Source organism: Pungitius pungitius, chromosome 20, assembly GCF_949316345.1.
Source record: "Pungitius pungitius chromosome 20, fPunPun2.1, whole genome shotgun sequence".
Lineage (NCBI taxonomy): Eukaryota > Metazoa > Chordata > Actinopteri > Perciformes > Gasterosteidae > Pungitius > Pungitius pungitius.
In genome coordinates, this window is record NC_084919.1 from 4,717,783 (window position 1) to 4,742,638 (window position 24,856).

Genomic DNA, 24,856 nt, shown 5'->3' on the forward strand with positions numbered 1-24,856 from the left:
TGTCTCCTTCTGTCCATTTTTATATACACAGTTTATTAATCAATATTTGTGGTGATAATTACAGCTGTTTTGCTTGTTGGGAGGTAATGGAGATTAATTAGTGACCTGCAACAAATGCTCTATGGGTAAAGGGGTAATAGGCTGCGCTTTTTTGCTTTCATTTTTAAGTGATGTTTCAAGTCATCCACGAAAGTTGGAGATTGACTTTAGACTTTTAATTGTGTTTATTTGTTGTTGTTTCTTTATTTGTTATTCAGGACCCCCGTCGGTTCCTTCATCTTCTCAGTGAAAGTCTCTCAAGCAGCAGAGCAATATAGAATCAGGTGCTGTTGTCTCAGTGGGACTCTTCCTCACTTAAGGTGACCTTCCATGGATTAAAAAAAACACCATTTAGTGTCTTGCGATTCGGCTGAAATGTTAAAGACAAATTAGAATCCAGGAGCAGAATGGAAAAACTTTTACTCTGTATCGTAAAACTCTTTAACTGATTCACCCTAAAACTCTTTAACTGATTCACCCTAAGAGGCTAAAATAGATTTTTAGGAGGAGATGAATGGGAGAATGGGATGTCTCAAAAAAATGTGGGATTGATACAGTTTTTTTTTCACAGATTTGGCCCTAACATTAAATATATTCGGTATAGATAAAAATTGGCAGAACAATAAGATGCTTAGACTTTGAGGAAAAACCTAGAAAAAGCCAGACAGTGAGTTTGATTTTGAAAAAATGTTTGGACACATTTGTAGATTAAAAAGAAGAACTGCATTTGTTTGTGATTGATGGCATGCACTTTTGATCAGAAACCACCTTATTGCCAGTTTTTGGGTGTAGAGTTTCATGAGGCTCATGATTATCCTAGAGATCGCAATGGGTCATTTCAAATCTCAAAAGTGGTCTCTCTTTGAAATGGCTAATATTTAGTTAAGAAATACCCAAAGCTCACTTAGCTATTAAAGTGAGCGCCTGAAAGCCGCAATTGTCTACATATAAATTATTTATTTTCTTAATATTGTAATTTATCTCTCCACCATCTATTTTCACCTGCTAGATTTTTGGAAGTTTAGTCCATTTTACCAATTTGCTTGACTAATCAGTGATTCAACATGTAGACTGACCACTGACTTTGAGCTACAGAAATATATTTTTTTCATAAACTTTTGTTGTTTACTTATTGTTTGTGTGTTGCTTTGGAGTGGTGTCAGTTATGGGGGTTTGTTAGCTTTTGCATATTAACTATTAAACTTTTGGAGCATATCCACAACCCCGGAGAGGATATAGTATAGTATAAAGTCACGGTTGCAGATTTGCATATCATGGAAGACTGGGCTTCAAGCCTCTGATGAGACCTTCTAGTTTTCCTCTGTGACAGGTCGGCTCAGCTCCCCCCCTCCTCCTCCTCCTTCCCGGCCACTCTGCACTCTTCTCCTATGAGGAAAAAAAAAGTCTCAAAAGTCAAATGATCCAAGAAGATCGAGTGTGTTTGTCAGTAGTCAGAAAGGAAATAGAAACAATTCAAACAAACGCCTTAAACGGGTACGGGTAAAATGTTTGTGTGAAAAGTTTTTTTTTTTCTTAAAAAGGACCAAAAGTAAAATGAACATGATGAACTACAACTTTCAAGTGTGACGTAAAAGTCAAATGAAACAAACTTGAAACACTGTGGGGGCTCATTGTGCATCAGAGGCGCTATTTCAACCTACCCAGAATCCTAAGCAGTGTGGGCGTGCGTGCGTGCGTATGCGTGTTAAGAACAACCGTACCAAAAATATATCTGAACCAAGTTGTGACATTTCTTCCGCCGCGCAGGCATCCCCCTTCCTTAGAAAATAAGGAAGATCCACCCCCTTCCGCCCATTGGCTCCCTCGTCTCCCCGACGGCTCCGATCTCCGCTCACCCATTGGAGGACCGCGCCGCCCGTCCCGTTGACGGACACCGCCGCGGCTACAGTCCCCGCCCAGCGGCAGCGGGCGCTATTTGAGAGGGGAGCAGCGGGCTGTGGTACATAGAGCCGAGTTCAGTGCCGTCAATGGGAAGCACGCGACGCGGTGGCACAGAGAGTTACGGTCTAGATTTTAAAAAAGGAGGAAAAAGCAGGAGACAGAAATCCGCGGCAGCACCATGCTCTCCTGGTCCACCCCGTGTCTGTGGATTACATTTTGTCTTCATTTGTGCTGTCATGTAGACGGCGGAAAAGCACAGAACGCGAAGGAAGGTAAGTTCCGAAAGTTTGGACTCTCTTCTCATCCCGTCGCGTCGGTGGAAAGACCTCCGGAATGACCCGAGAGGTTTCCACAATTTATCAGGGGGGGGGGGGGGGGGCTTTGTTTGTGTTTTTTAATATCCACTCCTTTTTGAATACCAACGCGAAGCTTTAACAAATGGCTGCATGTTGCCGTTTATTTTTGTTTTAAACCCGTCCGCCGTCGGACAAGGCCGGTGTGTGCGGGGATGACAGCGCCACGTTCCCGGGTCCGTTCGCCGAGCGACCTCTCGGTGCTTTTACGCACGGCAACGAAACGGGATCTAGACGCGAGACCGGCTGTTTAAAAAACAAAAACAAAAAAAAAACATTGTGTTTATTATATTTTACTCCAGCGTTATCGGTACAGCTCGTTATAGATTAACGATCCATTAGGACAAAAGTATGTGGGCTAAAATCAGCGCATCGATCCAGCCAAGCTCGGCCGCCTGGGAGGTGAGTGAGCTGTCTCAGTCTGGACGCATTTTTCTGGACGGTTATTTCCTCCTCAAAGTGGCCTCGGCTCTTAACTGTCTGTGTCTTGGAGTGGGGGGGCGGGGGGGGGGGGGTAGTATGCGGATCCGTAATCTGCACCCAGACCATCCAAACTGATCAGCCAAAGCTATAAAAAAAAACATAACATAAAAGGAGGAGATGTATAACATATCGCCGGATGGCAGAACAATTGACACTTTTCATCGCTGGGATTGTGATGAAATTAAGCTAAATTATAGCGTGCGTAAAAACAGAAAATAACAAGGGCAGGTATGGATTTTCTCTTTAGGAGAACTACGGCGTTATTACCGCGCGCGCTGAGAATGTGGAATTTAGATTCCCGGCGCACCGACCAACCTTAGAATGATTACAGATTTCAGCATACCTCCATCTCAGTGTCCTGTAAACGCATATATATGCACATATTATTGTATGCTCAGCAATGCGTCCTGGCCACTTCCCGTCTCGCACAAGGGAGCAGGTTTGCTGATGTTACATAAAACAACTTCATGTTTTGGTGAAAATAAAAGAACCCGCCGTGGTTGCCGCTGCTCCGCCGAACGCTTCCGCAACAGGACACGGGCGCATCGGAGAATTCTTTTTAGCGCTGGACATGTTCCGTGGTTGAGGCGCGTGTGCCATGAACGCGTCGGGATGAAAAGCAGCTGCGGCATCAGCTCTGAACTTAACGCCACGACTTCCATTCCCAGAAGTGAGTTGTAATAAAATGAATGCTTTAAAACAAGGAATGGGCTTAAATGCTCTTATGTGTTACGCGCAATGATTTCCGGCACGTTGTAATGCGCGTGTCGGATTTTTAATCTCCTTATATCGTCTCCTAGCGCGCTGTCAGTGTCTTCATTTGTCTCTCAGAAAGTTCCCCCCTCGGGCACGAGGATCTGTGTGCTGCAGTGAATATACAGTATATGTATATATGTATGTATGTATGTATGTATGTATATATATTCTAGCTTTAGCTGCTGCTGTTAGGAATTAGGTCACGGGGTATAGGTATCGATGTGTAACACGCAGTCCCGGTTTTCGGGGAGATTTAACCACCTGCCTCTGCCTCCCTGTCACTAGTGATTTTGCTGGACTCCAAGGCACAGCAGACAGACCTTGAGTGGATCTCCTATCCTCCCAATGGGGTAAGTCCGCCGAATGTCTGCAACACACTGGTGCGCTTCGTATCTACGCCTTTTTCCATTTCCAGCTCCCTCTCCCTCTCATGTTCCACATCTGTGACAGGAATTATAATATTTAGGAGGGCATTTGGCCACACTTATGAGGACCAATGGTAGATACGTCTCCCGTCCAACCAAAGATAAAGAATGTTCCCCCGGCCTTTGACATTCACAGCACAAAGGGCCTCGGGCAACCCATGTCCAACCTGCTTGTCTGATTAAAACTTCTTTTAAAGTAATTTGATCAGAACCAGATACACATGGGCTCTGGCTTTTGTCACGGGCTAATGCCCCTCTATTCTCGGCCGTTTACTGCACCATAAAGTCTGAAATTACTATATTGCTTATACCATCGCCACAGTCATATCTGAGTAGTGTCCTTCATTTCCATGGCCAGTCATTAGGGTCTTTCACATCTCTCTGGCGATCTCCTCAAGGGGACGGGTCAATTCAACGCCGTCTGCTTGTTTTTTTTTCAGTGGGAAGAGATCAGCGGCTTGGATGAGAACTACACGCCCATTCGCACCTACCAGGTGTGCCAAGTCATGGAGCCCAATCAGAACAACTGGCTTCGGACTAACTGGATAGAGAAGGGCAATGCCCAGAGAATTTTTGTGGAACTGAAGTTCACTTTGAGGGATTGTAACAGCCTGCCCGGTGTGGTGGGCACTTGCAAGGAGACGTTCAACCTGTACTACCAGGAAACGGATTCGGAGGTGGGCCGGAGTTTGCGGGAGAACCAGTACGTGAAGATCGACACGATCGCCGCGGACGAGAGCTTCACCCAGGGCGACCTGGGCGAGCGAAAAATGAAGCTGAACACGGAGGTCCGCATCATCGGCCCGCTGACCAGGCGGGGCTTCTACCTGGCCTTCCAGGATGTGGGGGCGTGCATCGCCCTGGTCTCGGTCAAGGTGTATTACAAGAAGTGCTGGTCCATCATCGAGAACCTGGCCACATTCCCCGACACTGTGACGGGGTCGGAGTTCTCCTCGCTGGTGGAGGTGGAGGGCGTGTGCGTGGGCGACGCTGAGGAGGAGGCCGACAACTCTCCCAAGATGCACTGCAGCGCCGAAGGGGAGTGGCTGGTGCCCATAGGGAAATGTATATGCAAGGCTGGATTTCACCAGAAAGGAGACGCGTGTGAACGTGAGTACCTTTTTTTAAAAAAATATTTAGTTGTAATTGTATTTGTTTATCATTTTTCTCAACTTTTAGAAATTAGTCAGTCCGTGGATTTGGAGAATATTTGAGATATAATCAAGCAACGCACGTCTATGGAAATTTAGCTCAATAGCTTTGTTGGCAAATGAGATTAAAGCAGCTGATTTGCCAGCAGTAAAGATATTGAGAAAGAAATATTGAGACCCAGCGGTGTAATAACAGAGGTAGTAATTGATGGCGAGGCTCGTTTTAGCCGCGATCGCGTTGACTCTGGGGTTGAGCAACAACAACGACCCGCGACAAAGAGGCAAAACAAATAGCCGTCCGCTCTTTGGCATTTAGGGCCTCTGGGATATTTATGAAGGAGCATAACGGGAAGGGCAAACACAGCTCGCCCCTGCCTTGTTGTGGTGCCTTATCGTGCCGCTACAATTAACAATAACATGCTCACTGTCACTCGGGAGGATTGTTTCCAGCGGGCACCTGACTTGAAAGATAAAAATCAATGTGGATTAAGAAGGGGGGGGGGGGGGGGGTTAAGTTAGGGTCACACAACTTAAGTGGCCTGCCCTGTCAGCCAAGCTTTTTTTTTTTTTTTTTTGTTCTTCTTCTGGGCAACCTCGATCTAAGCAGCTTATGAGGAGCAGCAGCCAGCAATAATTGAATGGAATGTGTCTAAGAACAAATTAGTGTCCCTAGCAGACAAGCTTTTATGCCATGCTGTCATCCATTAGGGACCCTACCGAGGGATGTATGGTTAATGCAACGCGTTAGGCCATGTGATATACAGAGCAACACAGGCCCGCCTCGCGTTGTCTCCGACGTCCACCTCAATGGGCAGAAAGCACACGGTTGGCATCCACCTGGAGAGCAGAGAGCAGGGCTAGGGTACAAAGGGTACCCTAGCCCCCCCCGTTCCTCATCGAGTACTGATGATGCAGAGAGCCCCGCATGCCAACGGTGGACTGTTAGCATTTCCATGTTAATCAATCTGCTCGCGCGTCGTCTAAAAAACAAACACCAAAGAGATAGGCGGCAGTGCGACGGACCGGTGCCCTCAGGTTGTTTAAAGTCCGCGCGATGGATCGCATTCCAGTCTCGACACTGCACCTTTTCACGAGCTTTTATCTCCACCGAGGCGTGAGAGGCATTTTTTTTTTTTTTTTGCATTAAGGGGTAGCTAATCTATATAAAATGAGAATCACGGTGCACCATCAGCACTTCTTCCGGCGGCTCCGCTGAAGTTAAATCGTCCGTTCAGTTTCCCCCCGAGCACAATCTAAAAAGCCATTCAAAGCCGTTGCCGTCGGACGAAGCGGCCCAAGTATCCGTGACTGTTTAAAAAAATGCGAAATCATTTGGACTCTCGGACCAACTTGTGTTAGCGGATCTTTGTGTGCTGGTGCCTCAGGGTGACTGTGCACCTTTTAGTATAAAAGGGCTCAGTATGCTTCTAGCAGACAACGTTTGCTCCAGAACACGGGGGGGGGGGTAACAGTGCAACCTCGGGAACTTGTTTAACACATTCAAATAACTTTGAGATTTTAAAAAACGGAGGGCTCCTGATTCCATAATACGAGGGGGTGTTTAAAGTCGTTGGACTATCTTTCAGTAATTTAGGAACAATCTGACGTGATATGGGCTCATTGCTACGGATATGTATCCTTTTTTTCCCGATTAGACAGTGCCTCAACCGATACATTTTGAAAAAAAAGACAAACTGACAAATGACCGCCTTTTGCCAAGGCAATTTTTTCTTCAAATTAAAAAATATGATCTGTTTAAAATATACTATAAAATTAAATTAATACAAAACACTTAACTTCAACTGTTAACCATTTACAGTTTCCCCTCGGTTTAAGACCTGGGGGGGCGAACTGCCGTGTGCAGCGGAAAAACTTTAATAACAGTAACCGTAGGGGAAAGATGGCTAAATGGCTACTGTATCCAAACAAGGGTAGGCGATCACATCAGACTCCATTGAAAATATTTTAAGAATAAGGACTATATTGACTCATTGTTTTAATATTAATTTTACGTAATCGTCCTCTAATCTCCTGCTCTTGTGTGTTGTTCTTTGTTATCTATGTAACTTAAAACCAGCATAATAATATTTTTAATCATGTGTTATTACCTATTCCTACCATCTTACTGATTGGCAGGATATTGGCTGTTAGGCAGTTAATGTTTTATACCTCTGTATACAACAATGTACAACGAGAATTTAATTTATCATGCCAGTTGTTCTGCTTTATTTGATTTTTCTGATTTATTAAAGGTATTACACTTTTCCCATTCCAATGGTTATGTTTGGAATGAAAGGTCTGTTGCCCTTTGAAAGGCTTGTCCTCCATTGTTGTGATATTATATCACGATTAGTGGCAGGGAAATGGCCTTATTACAATAATATTTGTATTGCAATTGATTTTGGGACGATATATACCATCCAACCAAGCAGTTATGGCTTCTGTGATTACATGGCCGCCAACTAAAAAACAAGCCGCTTGAGGGGGGGGGGTTGTGAGTGCAGGTGGAGAGAAGCAAGTTGAGCTGTCAGTCATGTCATTTGAGAGCCGACCTCCCCCCCTCTGTGGACGCAGGAACGTGTAGTGATCCACTCATCCATCACCGTCAGCAATGAGGGACCCCTTTTCTTTCACCCCCCCCCCCCACCCACCCCTCTGTCTTTAACTCTTTGTGTGGCAAATCTTTGGCAGCAAATGTCACTCCCCCCCCCCCCCGCCTGCTGCGTTCACTGGTATCAGTGTAATGGGTTTTGAAAAAGGCCAGTTGAAGTGTCCCTGCAGCCTGCCACGGGTTCGGCCTTTCGCGGAGCAGTGCGCGCTGGGAAAATAGCCCCCATTCATCGGATGGTCTTGTTTAGCACTGGCCACTGGCGGCCGTGGAGCCACGGAGTCGTTTGGGACAGAGAGAGGGCCCTTGTGGGGGGGACATTGGCGCCTTTGTTCCCACTCAATCCCGGGAATGTATGTTGTCCGATTTTGACACATCCCATCATTGTGGCACTAAGTAACCAGTGGCTGGGAAATGATTAACTGTTGACCCCCCCCCCCGACCAGCGAAAGCGAGAGGCGTCGATTTTTTTGGAAAACTAGACGAAACAAGGCTCTATCTTTCTGCTATCGGTGCATGCTAACAAGAGAATTAATGAAAGGATACAGCATCCTGTAGACGCTGGCGCCATCCATCTCCGCTGTCAGGGAGTTGGACAGAAGTTAGTTGGGGGACTGATGGATGATTTGAGCCCCCCGGGGGACGCAACAGGGAGAGGCGGGCGAGCTGTCAAAGGTCCGACCACGGCAGCTTACGTGTGCTTTGGCCAAGAAGCGGCGAGTCCCAGGAGAAAAGGCTGCGTTTTGCATTCTAAATGAAGCCAGGAAGCCAAGAGACAGTAGGTCCTCGTGCATCTTGGCGCTCCCCCCTGATTGATAAGGTGTGAATTTAATACACCAAATGGCTGTCTTTTACAACTGCTCCGGAGCTTAATTATGCAAATGACAGGTGTGAGTCGAATCCACAAGAGGCCCAAATGGACCTAAATCACTCAGGATTGAAATAAATTGGCGATGGATGGGAGCTCGTCCCGTCACTGCCAGTGTGTGCTTCCTGTAAAGAGGAGCATTCTTCCACAGGGCTTCTCCCTCCTTGTTGTCCTGACCTGGCAGGGTGTCCTAAACTGTAGCACTTTTTGACATGAGATTTGGACGATTGTTCAGATTTAATTATTTGAGTCTTGTACTTCTACTAAATTTCCTGAATTCCAAGAAATGTGAGGAGGTTGTGATGGTCTTGACATGTATTCATACATGACATATTATGTTAGTAATACACATATAGATAATATCACGTGAATTATTCAGCACCTAATCATGTACACATTGGGATTTTGAGTGTTCACTTTATAAAAATAGAGACAAATGGATTTTTCTACAAATACTGTTACAACGTTGTTATCCTAAAATTAAGTCTGAAAATTATGACAGTTCTATCAGTTCAAAGCAGCTACTTTGTTGCTGCACCCATTATCTCAAAGGTTGTCCTTACCCTAGTAGTGATTCCCCACATTGCATGTCTCGGTGCTCTTTCTTTGTCCTGTCCACAGAACAACCGCACGTAGTGATTTCAAAGTGACTTTCTGCGGGCAAAGGGAACAATGGTTCCAACGAAAAATGACGCCAACTAAAGTTGCTTTACAGAGAACAGAATGTAGACTTGTCTTCATGACCAGAAAATACTTCTCCTATCCCTGTGCACTACTGAGATGCCTTCTCATTATGGAAACTAGACCACAGTCCTCTCCTCAGAGGATGAAGAGAAGGCAGAATACCTTTTTAGTGTGCTGTAATAAAAACATTTTTTTTTTTTTTACTTCCAAATCCTTTGCCCCCTTTATTGTGAAAATATACATCCACAATAGAGGTAAAGGCAAAAGCAGAAGTTATTTCCCGGGATATACTAGCTTGAGCGGGCTCCAGCAGGGCTGGATTGGGCCTACCTGTGAACATTTCAAATTTGATATGAATTGCTAATTATGGAAGCTTAAAAAAAAACGATTCACAAAATCATTTGGCTTGGTAAATATTTATCATTTATATGAACTGAAATTCAATTAGAACCATCCAAAAGAAATCTCAATGGGTACATTTTCCAGATACAACAACGCTTTTGGCTTTGTTACTTAACTTAAAGTTGGAATAAACTACATTGTTATAATTTTAAGACAATTTTCAGCGATAATAAAATAGCATAATATTACAAATCAATGAAAACACAAACATTAACATGTCGGCTATATTGTTGGTGTCTGTAGATGCAACAAGCGATCAGTCGTAAATATTGTACAATCATTTATAACTTTACAATGTATACATTGTACGATAAGTGGATAATGTAACTTATTATTACTATGTACCCAAGCATGCCATATAATGTTATATTTAGACAGTTAGCATGTCAGTGAGATTTCACAAATCCTGTTAGATAAGAACATGATTTAGTCAAATCAAAGCTTTACACATTTTGAAATGGTTAGTTTTATGCTCTCAACATATTGCAAACATTGTTACATGAATGGAGGTCTAGGTAGATAAGGACTTATTTTGTTCAAATGTGTGCATGTGTGTCGAGATTGACGTTATTTCTCTGAAAAAAAGCATTGCTTTTTCAGGGGCATATTGCGCCATCTGCTATTTCAAGTCACCATGCAAAATATACCCGGAGTGATGACTAATCAGTATCCAGGTCTTGGAATCTGACCTGCCAGTCCAAATTTGATGCGCTTCGCTCCGTCCAATGAATAGACAGAATCCGAGTAAACAGTTCTCATTCTCACACAAACAAAAGGCACATGATCAGCTATGCTGGTGAGCCCCTTCATCCCCCCCCACCCCTCCAAAAAAAAAAGAGAGACCCCAGTGACTTTTCGTCAGATAGTGTTATTTCCAAGGTGACACGGGGGTCCACATGTGGCTATGCAGAAGGTCAGTGAATATTAACTTCATTTACACATGGTTGCAGACCAATGCAGCGCCACAATGGAGGCCTGCCCGTTGTGTTTAGTAACACGAGCGCCTCGGCTGACAGGACACTGTCAAGAAGGAAGATGGATGATCGCAGCAGTTGACCCCTGATAGCCAGAGAGAGTCACCTCCCCAAACCCGACCCACCCCCCACCCCCTCTCCCTGCATGACAAAAGAGCCCTCCCCCCGTGGTGCGGCGGCCCTCATCTCCTCTTGCACTAACAGGTTCAGACATCTCCATCGATCTGCACCTCAATACCTCTTGCGATTCAAAGCTTTTGCCCTTTTTTCTTTACTCTTCTTTTTTTTTTTTTTTAAGCTATCCAAACTGTGGCACAGATGTCTGTTTTTGGTAATTGCCTTTTCCGCTGACTGATTGAGTGGCAATGCAAGCAGAAACAGGCCAACTCCTTGTCAGAAGACAATGTCTCCGGTGTTCCGTGTTGCGTCCCGGTGGCATGAGGGTGAAAGTGATATGTGACCTGGGCCCGGGCCACCTTGGAAGAGGCAGCAGGGAGGGGCCCCCCGGTGGTTGTTGGTGGAGCGGCTCATCTGGGAGGCCTCAGAACCCCGGGCTCTGTGCTTCAAATCTTACGTTAGAAGCTGAAATCGATAACATATAAAGTAGCTTTTTTTTTCCCACCGGTATCAAGAGCAGAGGAAGCAGGTCTTAAAACGTACCGCGGGAAGGGCTCTGTGTGCAGGGACTTCAGCATTTTTTTCCGGACGTTTTTGTGCTCAAATCACACAAATCACAAAACAGTACCGAACAAATTCCCTGTAGAAACATGTGATCATCTCCATGGCAGCATGAAACACGTTGAACCAGCGACTCCCCTGCTGTCCTTGTGCACTTTGCTGTGCTCTCAGCTCTCCGTCATGTGACGGCTGTGTTTGAAGTGCCAACTATTCCCCCGAGAATTTTCCAGGACGTTTTCCAAACTCCATCCAGTACATCGGAAGTAAACAAAGTTGCGTTACCTGCGTCAAAAAATTGTAGAGCATTTATCGCATGGATTAACATGTTCATTTGGACAGCCCTAATATCTTCGTTTAGCCGATGCTTTTATCCAAAGCGACTTAACCAAAGCACAATAAGTGCATTCAACCAAGAGGGTGCAATATATAATTCACGGCCATTGACTTCAAGGACATTTGATCACTTGTTTGGTCCCCAAAAAGCCCATCTTTGTGTGTCAGGAGAGGCCTGACCACAGCAGTGTGACGAGCAGCTAGTACGACATTGTTCCATTCCTCTCAGTCACAGTTCTGCGAGGGGGGGGGGGGGTTGGGGGTTGGTGGTGGATTAGGCTGGCTGGGGTCAGTGTGGGATGGAAGGCATTGGCACGATTCAGACTTAATGCTCAGTTGCTGACTGGGGGTATTTTCAGTGGCGATTTGGCTTGGGCTGCAGGGGGCTTTGGATCGCTCAGACCTTTGGACCCCCCCTGCTTTCATCCCCTTGAATGCAACTTCTTCCCCATCTTTTGGCACGACTCCTTTTTGTTGTTGAGCTGACCACCTCATCCAGCAAAGGTACCCATAAGGCTAGGGCCTTTCGCCCACCCCCCCTCTGCCCTTTCCTGTTTCTGTGCGAGTTAAATGAACTAAACAAAAGACGATTAGGTAAGGACATTTTCCACTTCACTGAGATTCCATTTCAAAGGAGCTCTCTCCGCTGATGGCTCAAAGATGCGGGGTCCTCGTCGGAGGTCTGTGGGTGCTGATCCGATATCCATCTTCCGCTCGGACGGAGTGAGTTGCCGTGAAGTGAGTTTCATCTCAAAATGCCCTTCATAGTCCACCGCCAAGTCCTCACAGAAAGAAAATGAGAAAATTAGCAGACTTGAGTCGCTGTTTACTCAAAGCGTGAACTAACACACACACCACGTGTTGGTGTAGCGAGTATATAATATATTGTTTTGGTATTTGGTTAAGAGTCATACAAGTTATCCCCAGCCTTACTCTTCATTTACTCTTCATTTACTCTTCACTAACAAAACAACCTTTTGAAAAACATGTTAGGTCAGGTGTTTTGTAGGTAGTATTGTTTTAGTTTTTTTTAAGACATGATATACTGTATGTCTTGCTAGGATTTCTGCCTCCAGACCAAAAAAAATTGAGATTAATGGACACCATTCAACACCGCTATTGGTTTTCTGGACAATTCACACAAAATATCACGCTGCAGTTTTATAGGGACGCTACCTCCACCGTATCGACATGTAGTCAAAGACCTTAAAAGTAGCAGAAAGGTCAGTGACACAATACTGCATCACTCTGTGTAGTATCTCCTTTCACGTGGAGGGTAATTTGACAGCAATTTAGGCTGGAACTCTGTTTTTCGAGTCAGTGGCAGTACCCTCACTAGCGTGGCAGCATTATCTCCACTTTGGAATATAACTTAATCAAGTGTCTGGCTTTGATCTTTAATGCGAACAACCAAGCAGGCACTTCTCTCTGTGTTCCCTGCTCAGAGGGGCAGAGCTGCATGCCCTCCAACACCGTCTGAGGGAATGCTAATCTTCTCTCTTTGTTTCTCATGGAAAGCTACTTATCTCCCGCTAAGCACAGGTACCTCGGATGAATGGGGCCCGGTTGTCTGTATGTGTGGAGCGTAGCGGCAGCCAGACAAGAGTCATTCCAAGTATGCGTGGGGTGGAGGCAGGATCCGGCGCACTATGACATCAGATGCTGGACCGTTTCGAACAGACTTACTGGGTCACCTTCTTCCTACGGCGCCTGCCTCCTGGAACGCGTTGCTAGTTTGAAATTAACTTGTTTTTTTTTTTTGGAAGAGGGTTTGACATTGAAAGAATCTATGCCCCTTGAAAAAAGGTGGGAGATTAACATGGCTGCTGGCAACAAAAAAAAAAAAAAAACAGCTGCCGGGTCTTTTTATTGAATAAAAAAAGAGGGATTTGGAACTCCTGCAATGAGGTTGCAGAAAACACACAAAAAGGAACGTCTTCTCCTGCTTACTTTGATGCTCCTGGTATCAGACTACCTAGGACAGATCAGAAACAAGTGTGATATTAGAATACTCTCAACGCGGTTTAGACGGCACAAAGGTCCAGGGGATAAATGTCAGCCAGGCACTGCAGCTCGATAAATAAAAACACGTCTTCCTTCCAGGTCCACTTGATTCCTCCACAACCTCTGCAGCTACCAAAGTCCACACATCACCCGCCAGACCAGATCAATTGAGTTGTCCTTTGGCTTTTCAAGGAGCAGAAATACACTCTGCTAGGAGTTGTTGTGTTTGACCCCCCCCCCCCCCCCCCCCCCATCTTAGGTCCGCCTGCCTGCCTGTTGCCCTGAAATTACTCACAAGATGTACTGCCGCTTACATTGCAGGGGAAAGCACCACTCGCTTCAGTCTATAAAAAAAGAAAAAAGAGAAGCAACCATGGTTCAGCTTGCATAAAATGCCAGTGATCAGTGTCTAATGAATATCCACACCCAGACCGACCATTTATTGGAGGCAAAAGAACATAAGTCACATCTAATCAGAGCAGCACACACACACACACACACACACACACACACACATCCCTCTCTTTATAGTCGCAAACGCTTGGTCACGGTCTCTAATTGCACGCCCTTGAAGTAAGACAAAAAAAAGGAAAAGATGAAGCAGGAGTTGTTGTTTTTAAAACAGCCTTTCATGGTTGTCTGAACATTCAGCGGCACACAGGCTGTTTTGAAATGGATCGCAGAGAACGCCTATGAAGACGTTAACAATCACCCATCGGTACGGGTTGCTGCCTGTTAGCCTCGAGTTTCGGGCGCTTTTGGCCATCGACATGTTGGATTACATATGCTCTCCATCTCGGCTTTGTGGAACCAATGACGGCAACATAGCAGGTGGCAACCTGTCAATCATAGTCAGCCCGCCCTGGTCTATTTTACTCCACATGGAACCATGATGTAAAACACACAAAAAAAAACCCCCACTGCTAAATTCATCTGCCCAGAAATCTTTCTGTCTTCATGGCCTCGATGGGTTTCACCGTGATTCAGCAGATTCCAGCTGACTTGTGAGGGTTTGAGCTCCTTAGCACCTGTCAAAAAAAAGTAGTGTCTCGATCTGTTGTTAACGGGAAGTTAAGCGAAAGGACGATTCTTTGTCGCGATCACTTTTTATAAAACAGGGGTTTTCGTCATGTGACACGGTCCTTGACCAATGGGAGCTTTCTGTGTTTTTTTTTTTTTTCTTCATCCTCTTTTATGGCCCGGTGTGGTCTTGGACCCCAGTGGGGGTCATTGTTATCGGCCCCCGGATCAGACATTAGGGTCTCCCTCCATTATTTTTCCTTTGTCTCCATTGAAGAAAAAACATGGTGAGGTCCACTTGCAAAATGGAGGGCCCAACACCTCCCCCACCACCGTCAAACTAGATCTGTAGATATGGCTCCGATTTTTTTTTTGTAAAATAAGAAAATAAACTCATAACTCTTAACCAGCTCCACCTGGCATTCATCAGTGGCGGTGGAGGAGTGGGGGGGGGGGGGACTGCATGTCGGACCTGTCGGGCCGCTCTCGTCGCAGTGCCTCTTTTATCACCCTAATGGGGCATTATCTCCAGGTCGCTTTCTCCGGGTCTCCACGGCCCTCCACTTCCCTCACGCATTCTTTCCACATCCATCCCCACACACGGGGCGGATTTAACACATAATCAGGCTGGACGGGAGGGTAGCTGGGGTAGGGGCGGGGGGGGCCTGACAGGACTCATCGTGCTGGGACCGTGGAGACAGAAAGGGCCACACTGGTCATTCGCACTCCGGCTCTGGTGGTCTGTTAAAAATCAAAGAGAATCTCCCAAGTTTCCCACACATAATTATTGAGACAGAGGGTGGAAGGGGGGGGGGGGGGTCCGGGGGGGGGGGCTCAATTTCCTCTGTAGAGTTGTCCACGCTCAGTCGTAACAAGGGTTGTGACCTTGATTGGATTTTTGAGTGGTAACACTTGCAACACTTTTTTGGATGCATTTGCTTCAACAACCCCCCCCCCTCCCTTCCCCTTCCCCTCCGCCTCCCAGACAAGGATAATAATTATTTTCTATTTTGGCCGGGAAGAGATATGTCAGGCTTTCGCATAAGCGGTAACTCATTGCCCCCCCCCGGCTCCTTCTCTGTCCCTCACCCCGAGGTGTCATGACACTGGCAAAGCGCATGAGAACCTGGACGCGATTCAAGAATGTTAAGAAGCTCAGCGCGGAGAGGGGGGGAGACAAATAAACACAGTTGTTAGGAAAATACAGATAGCGTTTTTGTGTACATTCATGTGCGTGTGTGTGCTTAAGATAAGGAGTCTGGGTTGTTTTTTGTTTTTTTTCTCGGGGGGGCCAGTGTGTGCATGCTGGGATTGAGACACCGAAGTCACAGGAGCGTTTGATTAAGTCTCTCCCGCTCCTCCCTACGAACCCACTCCTCTTCCTCCGGAAAAAAAATTGCTGACTGCTGCCCCCCCCCCCCTCCTACACCCACACACACCTCACTCAATCAAAATGACCACTGGAAGGAACATTACAGACGCTGGGCCTATGCAGGAGCTGGCTGGAATGTTAGGCTTTCTGTAAAACATCAACCCGCCTCACCGAGGACGCACTACTTCATCATCAGAGTCGCCCATGAGCCGAGTGTTGTTTCTGTCGCCGAGCTTCCTTCTAAAAACCATTAGTCTGACTTTTATATCTGTGCCAGAAGAGGGCCAGCAACAGGGGAGGCCTTTTTTATTTTTCATGCACTTTATCTTCACAAATGTAATCACACGTTGGACTGTCGAGCCCTGCCGCCAAAGTCCGGCGCGCCAGTAGTTCGGCGCGGCGTTCTGACATGTTTGTGCGTCAGTCAGCGTTTGCTAATGAGCTCTCCGTCAACTCGGTCGCCATTTGGAAGCGGCTGATTGGGTGGGTCGGGGTGCGATCGCATCGGTAGATGTTCCCCACTCGGAGGACAGCGTGTGGCCGAGGGGACATTGGACAAAGAACCTCTGCGGCCCGCCATCGCGGGTCCCATCTCGGACTGAGGGTGTTCTCTTTGGAGTCTGGTGCCAGGAACGTGAGAGTCGCCGGCGGCGAGGGAGTGCGAGCCGCCGGCGAACTGGAATGCCGGGGCCCACAACGGCTGTGTTTGTACTTGTCACTCAATGCTCTGCCAGCGGTGGAGAGAGCTGCAGCAGCAGCAGCAGCACTTAGTTGCCCCCTTGTCATCCAGGCATTCCATTTTTTTTTTTTTGAGGCCTCATTTGCCGCCTTGTTGCTTCTGTAAACATTTCTGGGTGCCAAAACCCAGTCGGACGCATTGATAACCACATGAGGTTTTGCCGGAAAGCCCTTGGGAGGAAAAGCATTGAAAATGTACCGTGTTTTACTGGAGTTAAAGGACGAGTCAGGTATATTTGGAACAGGGCTCTTTTTCTGGTGAAAGTAGTGATCAAGATGGGTTAAAATTAAGAGTAGGAAGAGGTAAGGAGCCTAAAGTTGATCAGCTTGGGTGACGACACCAGTATCGGTCAATTAAAACACGTATGTGAATGTCCTGCAGAGCTAACTATGTTTGTAACTGTGTTTCAAGCATCTGCTGATACCATGCCACTTCCTGCCTCATCTTGGACTTTCAGTTTGATACAACGATGCAAAAATAGGCTCTGAACTTTTTGAGAATTCCATTTATGTACGGCTAACATTTAGCTACTGTGCTTAAATTAAATGTGGTAAAAAGTATGTATCTGTGTGCCAGTGTTGTTTCTGTACATATTAGGTATTTTATCAGGCTTTTTATTAGAAGTGGAGGACCCTGAGGAGACATGGATCTTTACGCCTTCTTTTCCGCTTGAGCCTGTCTGTCCGCCCATTGCTTTCTCCCTCAGTGCTGGATTTTGCGACAGATCAGTCGAATCAAAAACAACGATTATTTCCCGTAGCAAATCTAAATAATGACTCAAAATGTTGGAAATTGAACTTCAAATGTATTTGAGTAACAAGTTAAAACAAATGTAATCAAACACTGTTTCTTAATATTAATAATATGTGATGCGTCAACAATAAAAATCTGCGTTGACCGTTTTTCACAATCGACGGTGTTCTTTACATCCAGCACTAGTGACCAGCAATCTTAGTGCCCCCCATAGATTTAGCCACTACTAGTGTCACTACTCCTGTTTTGAAAAGTTTAATGTCAAAAACTGTTGAAGAAAAAATGTATGAAAGAAGGAACTACTACTACTACTAACAATAAAAAAAGAAAACAGGCTGTTCAGCAGGTGATGAACGATTCATTGGTTTATATGTTTTAATGCAGAAGTTAAGTTAACAAAATAATTACATTTTGGGAAAATCTGCAATGGCATTGAAATGCACACTCTAATTTGGGTTTGGGTTTGAAACTAGTATCAAGGGAGGGACGCATACCAACAGAAATGCCCCTTAAAGCCATGAAGTTATGTGGTAATAAATTCTTATCCAGTAATGTTAATTTTAGACGCCCGTCCCTCCCCTGGCATTCTGCTCGTCCTAATCCCAGTGTTGGATGCTCTTGTCTGCCTGAGTGGTGGTGGTCACATTGGGAGACGAGCTCACAGAAAAGCCAGGTGACCCAAAAATACACGGTGGCTAATCGGAAATGTTTTAACAGCCCCGGCCTGCCGTTTTTTTAACCTGTGGGATAAAGCCACTGGGGGAGCGTTTCCACTGTGCATCAGTTGTGAGTCTTCCCTCGCCATCGCTCATCGGACGTGCAACACGCGGCAAAAAGCAGCTCAATATGACGAGTAAGCACCCCGTGGGCACGTTTTTTTCGCCCCGGTCAGCATTTCGAGACGCCGCCCGCTAGCTCATAGAGCCTCCTCACGGCTCTGTTTCCAATTACCGGCTCGGAAAGGTAAAGAGGAAAAAAAAGATTAGAGATAAAATCATGTATTGAAAAGAAAAAGGGAAGGAAAAAAAAAAGGCGAGAAGGGGCTTGTTCCACAAGGCCGTGGCGGTGCGATAAATGGAGAATGACAGTCCTTTCGTGTAGCTAAAAAGGAGAAAGCCCCAGCCTCCTCTTCACGCCGCCCTGGAAGTGGTACGACAAGAAACATTCAAATCTCTTTATTCCTCTTATTCCGGACCCTGTCACAGGAGGCGTTGGCCTGGGGGGGGAAGGAAATAAAGAAATAGCTGAACCCAGATCTGTAAACTGTGGGAGACCCGGGTTTGACCACTTTTACTAATTTCCCCCTGCGGCTCATGAAAAATGCATTTTTTGTATAATTTGATAGTTTGTATGCAGACCAATCCGGTGTAGATTTCTTGCAGATTGTTGAAATCATGTGGCCTGGATTGCAGCCTTTTTTTTTCTTTTTTTTTTTCCCTCGACAGGCTGAGCTCCGTTTGCACACACAGGCGGTCACTGAGGATTAGTTGGAAATAGCCAGACCCAGAATAGACATTATACCCTGCACAGGCGTGCGAGGTGCTACGAGTCAGTAGTTTCATGCCGTTTGAAATCCCATTGTCGTTTGCTCCCTCTCATGGGAATCATTTGTAACTTAAGAGAAATGCTCGGTAAACAATTTGGGTGTTAAGTGTTTGTTTGGGACCAGTCGGTGTTCTTTCTTCTAGCGTATCAAATCTGGATGAATGAACTCCGGAGGCCATTAGAGGTTAACGTCGACACATTTTAGTTAACAACTGTATACTTGAATATTTGAACAAACAAGGTTATCACAGGCAGGTCCAGGGTGTTTTACAAAACCTAGTAGTTTTGCTGCAGCCGTGATCTGTAAATTACCACTGTGGCGGTATGGCTGTACGGGGGAGTCACTTTGTAGAAGACAGCGTTGCAGTTAAATGACTATCTCAGCGCTGAGTCCTCCTTGATTAGTCATGTCAGTTTATCAGGGTTGTTTACAGTCTCGGTAAAAAAAGTAAAAATGTCACAACGATGCGCCAGCTCATGCTCGAGGCGGAAACAACGCTCATCTCTCAGGCCAACGTTAACCCTTTCAGAGATAGGACCTGTCATAAAGGAGGCGGACCCCCTCCACTGACCTGAGGATTCATTACCCTCGTCATTCATCCCGAGAACGCCTCAACGGGAGATTTGCGATGCTTTATTTTTGTTTCCCCCCCCCCCCCCCCCCCGTGTCCTCAGTTTGCAGGTCGAGACTAAATACCGGCCGCTTCATGTCGTGTGGTTCGACATAGTGGTTTGGTCGGTCATGCGCCTTTTCTTTTCATGATGGGTGTTCAGGTTTGAAGTTGTAACTCTTCCAGGCTGTGTTTGCACAGGACTGGAGACGTTTGTCTCAGACTATAATGGCGTGTGAACCCAGCTTAGCCGGGTTTTACTAAATAGAAACGGTAGGAATTGCACTCCACCAGCCGCTTAGTCACGTATCTTGGTCCTAATCCAACTTTGAATCAATATTTTTTTTAACTTCAATTCAATTTATTTTGTGCAGCCCCAAAATCACAGCCCGAGAAGGCTTTACAATCTGCACAACAACCCACAAGGGCATTTCCAAATGATTATTTGAGAGAATGCTTTCTTTTCCCACTTGGCCTTGACCTCGTTCCTCTTGTTCCCCTCCCACAGCGTGCGGCAGAGGTTTCTACAAGTCCTCCTCCCAGGACCTTCAGTGCTCTCGCTGTCCGGCGCACAGCTTCAACGACCGCGAGGGCTCCTGGCGCTGCGACTGCGAGGACGGCTACTACCGGGCGCTCTCCGACCCCGCGTCCTTGGCCTGCACCAGTGAGTCGCCCCGCGCCAAGCGAAAAACACACGCACTCCAGAGCCCACGGCAGACCTGTTCCTTCAGTCCGCATTGGCCTCATGAGAGCCCCAGATGTGTTCAATGGCCGCTCCCCCGCCTCCCAGTGTGTCGTTATAATTATGTTTGCAGGCTTGCGTGTCTGTTTTCCGTCTTAGCTGGTTGCTAATGATGAGAGGAGCAATTTGCCATTTCCCGTCTGAAAGATTGCAATTCCAGTCGGCAGCCGAGGCCGGCGTCTTCGCCTGTCCTGGCCAGTGTCACGCTAACGTGACAAGCCATTGAGGGCTTGTTTACACAGGCGGGGAGGAGGGTGGGGGCTGATCAGTCTAAAAGGGGTAGGGCTGATTTGCTCCAAATACATTGTCAAACAAGTTTTTTTTTAAGAGGTGCCCCCCCTCCTCCCCTCCCCTCGCCCGTCTTGTACTCAGCTACTGTGCAACAGGGAGTGTCCCAGCCCCGCAGGACGATGTTAGCACTCTTCTCTATCTCCGGAGGTAAATAGCCCCCCCCTCAACATAATCTCTGCACCTTATCTGTGTGCCGGCTTCACTCCGCTGATGATGCAGAGAAAGACTCCTGGAACGGCTCACAGGGGCTGCTTAAGTACACACTTGCTTTCTGAGAAGAAGCGCGGGTTAAAACAAAACATTTTAGGAGCGAAACCATTTTTCAGCATTTTCATAAGGATGAGAAACCAAAAAAAAAAAAAGAAATGCCTACAAGGTTAAACCTTGTTCTCATCCCCAAGCACTGCGGCTTCTTTCAGAGTCAAAGTAGGCCACGTCAGAATCTCCAAAGCGTGTGCGCGTGACAGAGAGACACTGCTGGTGAGATATTATGCAAACATTGGAACGTCGCAAGGGACACACTAGGTTGCGTGCGCATTAAATCAGAGTTTTAAAGAGCCCATCATATGGATTCAAGTTTGAATTTGATCCTTAAAATATTGCGTGTCAAAAGGTCATAAATAAGAGGCTTGTTGCGGCCAAACTTTTCCATTTACTTTCAACACATTTTCAGCACAAAGCCCCCCCCCCCCCCCCCCAGGCGTCAGATGGCTGGTCCTTGAAGGGGAGGGGGGTAGATCGCCCATGACTCGGTTAGTCGAAAAGCAGCTTGCGAGCCTGAAAAGTGTGGCCACCCCTGATATACATATATATATCGTATTTTAACACTTTAATTTTGTGACCTAAACAGACCTTTTGAGCAACAGAGGCGCGGCGGTTTTAAGTCTTTACTTGGGAGTTGTCCTTCCTGACTCAGGAACTGATGTCTCGACTCTGGACATGTCAGTCTTGGACCTCACTTGGGGAGCTTTCGGCGTTGACTCGGCTCTTGTCAGTGTCGACTAGGAACCCGCCTCTCTTATGTTGGGGCTTGTTCGGGGAATGTAGTGCAAAGGCTTGAGACTTACTTGCAGAACAATGGCTCGGGGCCACCTGTCCTCTCTTAGCATGTCACAGATTAACATTTCAATGGTTTAAGTCAAGTGTAAACAAAGGCAGAAACATTGTGCAGCTCAGGAGGCAAGATGTTTGTTGTCTGCTTGTGGTGAGATTCCTTTTGCTCTGAGTCAGACGTCCTAATGACAGTGTCTTTAAAGCCGCCGAAGAGGCATTATCCCCCTCGCCCACCATGCTAAAACTGTCACTTTTGGCCGTCTGCCGTTGGGGAAAAAAGTTCTGACGAGGCAACAAAGCTGGTTCTGTCTCACGGTTTCAGACAAATAAAAGAAGTCGTGTCTCAAGGATTTCCAACGACCTCAATTCAAACATAAAGTTGTTACGAAGGGCTTGGATTTGTCTGGCGAACTCCGGTGCCCAACGCCGTCAGACACAAACAGGGACATAACTCAGGCTAAGCTAATTTGAGGCCTGGCAATGACCACAAACCAGCAGTCTCCCTGTTTCGTGGGGACGCAACCGTGCCGCTTCACTTGCGCGCCTCCCGCTGAACGAGGGGGGGCAGGACTCGCCTGCGGGAGAAACTTCTTTGCCGTGTCCTCTGGCTGTTCCCCCCTCTGGGTAATCACCTTGGCCAAGTAGCCTAGTAATCACTGAAGTTGCCTAATGCACACTTTCCATTATTCATTTTCATTAAGTTCGGGGTCTACGCTTGATGACCCTATACCATTTTATGTAAATATGTATTTTCAACTTGTGTGAATAGCTTCGCTCTAGCCCTCACTCATTTTTCTGTACGTGCATTTCCTCATTCGTGGCTGGATTAAGTCTCTTTGACCAAGGGACTTACTTATTTTTCAAGTCTCATGCAGAACACGAGTGAATTCTAATTGAAAATGAATTTGCACTGCCTGTACAAATAGCCTGATAGATTGATCTTTTTTATAATTTATATAGGAGTTTGTAAAGCCACCATATCATAGGCCTAAAAAAAACAGTGAGATGGATCGCTGGCACAAAGAGATTAACAAAATGTCTACGCGGATTTTAGGGAAAATGAGACAAACGAATGAATGAATAAAGATGAGGGAAGAAGTTGCAAAAACACGTAGTTCCAAATAAATCATTTTACCGTGTGGTTGCATTTTACAGGGACAAGGGGCCCTGAAGGATGAAATTGTGTTTTTTGAAAGGTTTGTCTACGCCATTCCCATGCAAAGTTGTGAGAAGAGGAGAGATGTAGGGGGGGGTGGGGGGGGGCTGCCATGGGGAGGCATTTTTTCCAAGGGATACACCCAGGCAGAAGTCGTTGACAGGTTGGGGAGTGGGCATCAATCATGCAGCAGCTGTGAGTGGCACTGGTGCGTGCTTGGGCCTGAGGAGGGTAGTTGTGAGAGGTCCCTCCCTCCCTCCACCCCCCACCCCCCCACCCGCGGAGCCCCATAAAAATGTGCCAGCTCAACAAGTTGACGTGCGTTAGAGGGCTGGTGCTGCCTGGAGTTGCTAGGGGACTGTGAAAGGGCTCCCACAGTTCAGCAGACACTTTTGGCGAGGCCTGGATGAACCAACGGTGAGGCCCTGTTGTTAAAATGGGCGGTGTCCTGCCACTTGCTTTGGTTATATTTGGATCGTAGGCGACTTAGATTTAAAGATTTCCTTTCAACGACAACTTTCTTTTCAACAAGGAAATGCTAAATCTTAAGGCCCATACGGGACCTCAGGGTTCTGGGCCTCAGTCATTTATTAATGCCAGTAGGAGATTAATCCATTTACTATTATAACTATATGAACTTCATAGTTTTCATTAGGCAGTGGACATACTGAAAATACAAAAATAAGAACCAGATTGTAATAAACCAAAGCAATCCTCTCTGAAAAGTGACGGGGAAAGCTCATTGCGTATCGCCAAAATGACGCTAACTTAGACGTAATGATCAGAAATGATGTTGATCGAAACATAAAGCCTCTGCGTCCCCGTTCAGATCATGCACGACACGATCTACCCGTGCAAGGCCATGCACATTTGGGTTGGCAGCAACTTCACTCACATCCACATTCTCAGATGTGCCTTATATGGGGTGGTATTTAGGAATCAAGACAATGTCCAGGCTGAAATTGAATTTTAGCCCGCACAAGCAGCAAATCCATTCCTGGGTTCATCTTGGCACTGGAGTGGTTTTGAAGTTTTGTTTGCGACGAGGACATCCGGGGGGCCTTTCTGCCAAAGCAACTTCGGGGGCTTTTTTTATCCCCTGCTGCAGCCGCATCATTACAGGCCGGGTCACGGGTGCCGGGTTTGCAACACACATTTGTCAAACCCGGGATTACCTCATGGGCGATTTGAATGCCACTCACCCCTGCCGCCCCCCCATCCCCACTGCTCACCAATTAGAGCAGAGTTGGCTAATAGGCTGTGGAGGGTTAAGGCAGCCCCCCCCCCGAGCGCCTCTCAAGGCAGATAAGCGCCAGATTCTTCTCTCCTAAGCTTGGATTTACTCGGGTCCCACAACACAACTCCTGAATTCTTCAGGTCTTTGAAACGTGACCCACAAACGATCTGATGGTACACTTTGTTTTCTACATTTGGTAGATTATGACATGTAGTGCCGATGAGGTCTGTTTCCTTACCGGCTTTAGGCACTGTGGTACTTTTGGTTTTTACTCAACTGAATCTACCCCACGTTAGCATGTAAATTACCCAGCCGGAGACAAACTGTGCATGCACCCATTCCATATTTATGACAACAAAAACACACAGTGGAAGCATTTTGGGAGGGAGGCCAGCAAGTGATTGAGACATTTCAGCTTGCCGGGGCCCCCGCCAGACTTATCCCTGAAATGACACTTTACTGGGAGGAGGGTTGAGAGAGAAGGGAAGACAAAAAGATAAGAACGAGTGGGGGCACTGACAGGAGAAAATAAAAAAGAAGAAGAAGAGCGACAAACCCATGAGCAGACAGACAGCCGAGGGCCGCAATCCAAATTCGTCCTGTAGGTGAGGTGGGGGCAGAGTTTCATATTGCAAAAAACTCCAAACAGAGCATATTCTGAGAACCAATGTGACGCC

General features: G+C 46.5%; 1 protein-coding gene across 7 annotated transcripts in view; it reads left to right on the forward strand.

Moving 5' to 3' along the window:
- The first annotated feature begins 1,992 nt into the window (after positions 1 to 1,992).
- epha7 (eph receptor A7) overlaps positions 1,993 to 24,856 on the forward strand; it is a 74,049-nt gene continuing 51,185 nt past the window's right edge. For all 7 annotated transcript variants that reach the window (XM_037448735.2, XM_037448740.2, XM_037448736.2 and 4 more), the window contains exons 1-4: positions 1,993 to 2,213; positions 3,819 to 3,883; positions 4,399 to 5,068; positions 20,209 to 20,364. In XM_037448735.2, the coding sequence (XP_037304632.2) occupies positions 2,120 to 2,213; positions 3,819 to 3,883; positions 4,399 to 5,068; positions 20,209 to 20,364 (985 nt within the window). In that variant the 5' untranslated portion in view covers positions 1,993 to 2,119. The remainder of the gene's footprint in view (positions 2,214 to 3,818; positions 3,884 to 4,398; positions 5,069 to 20,208; positions 20,365 to 24,856) is intronic.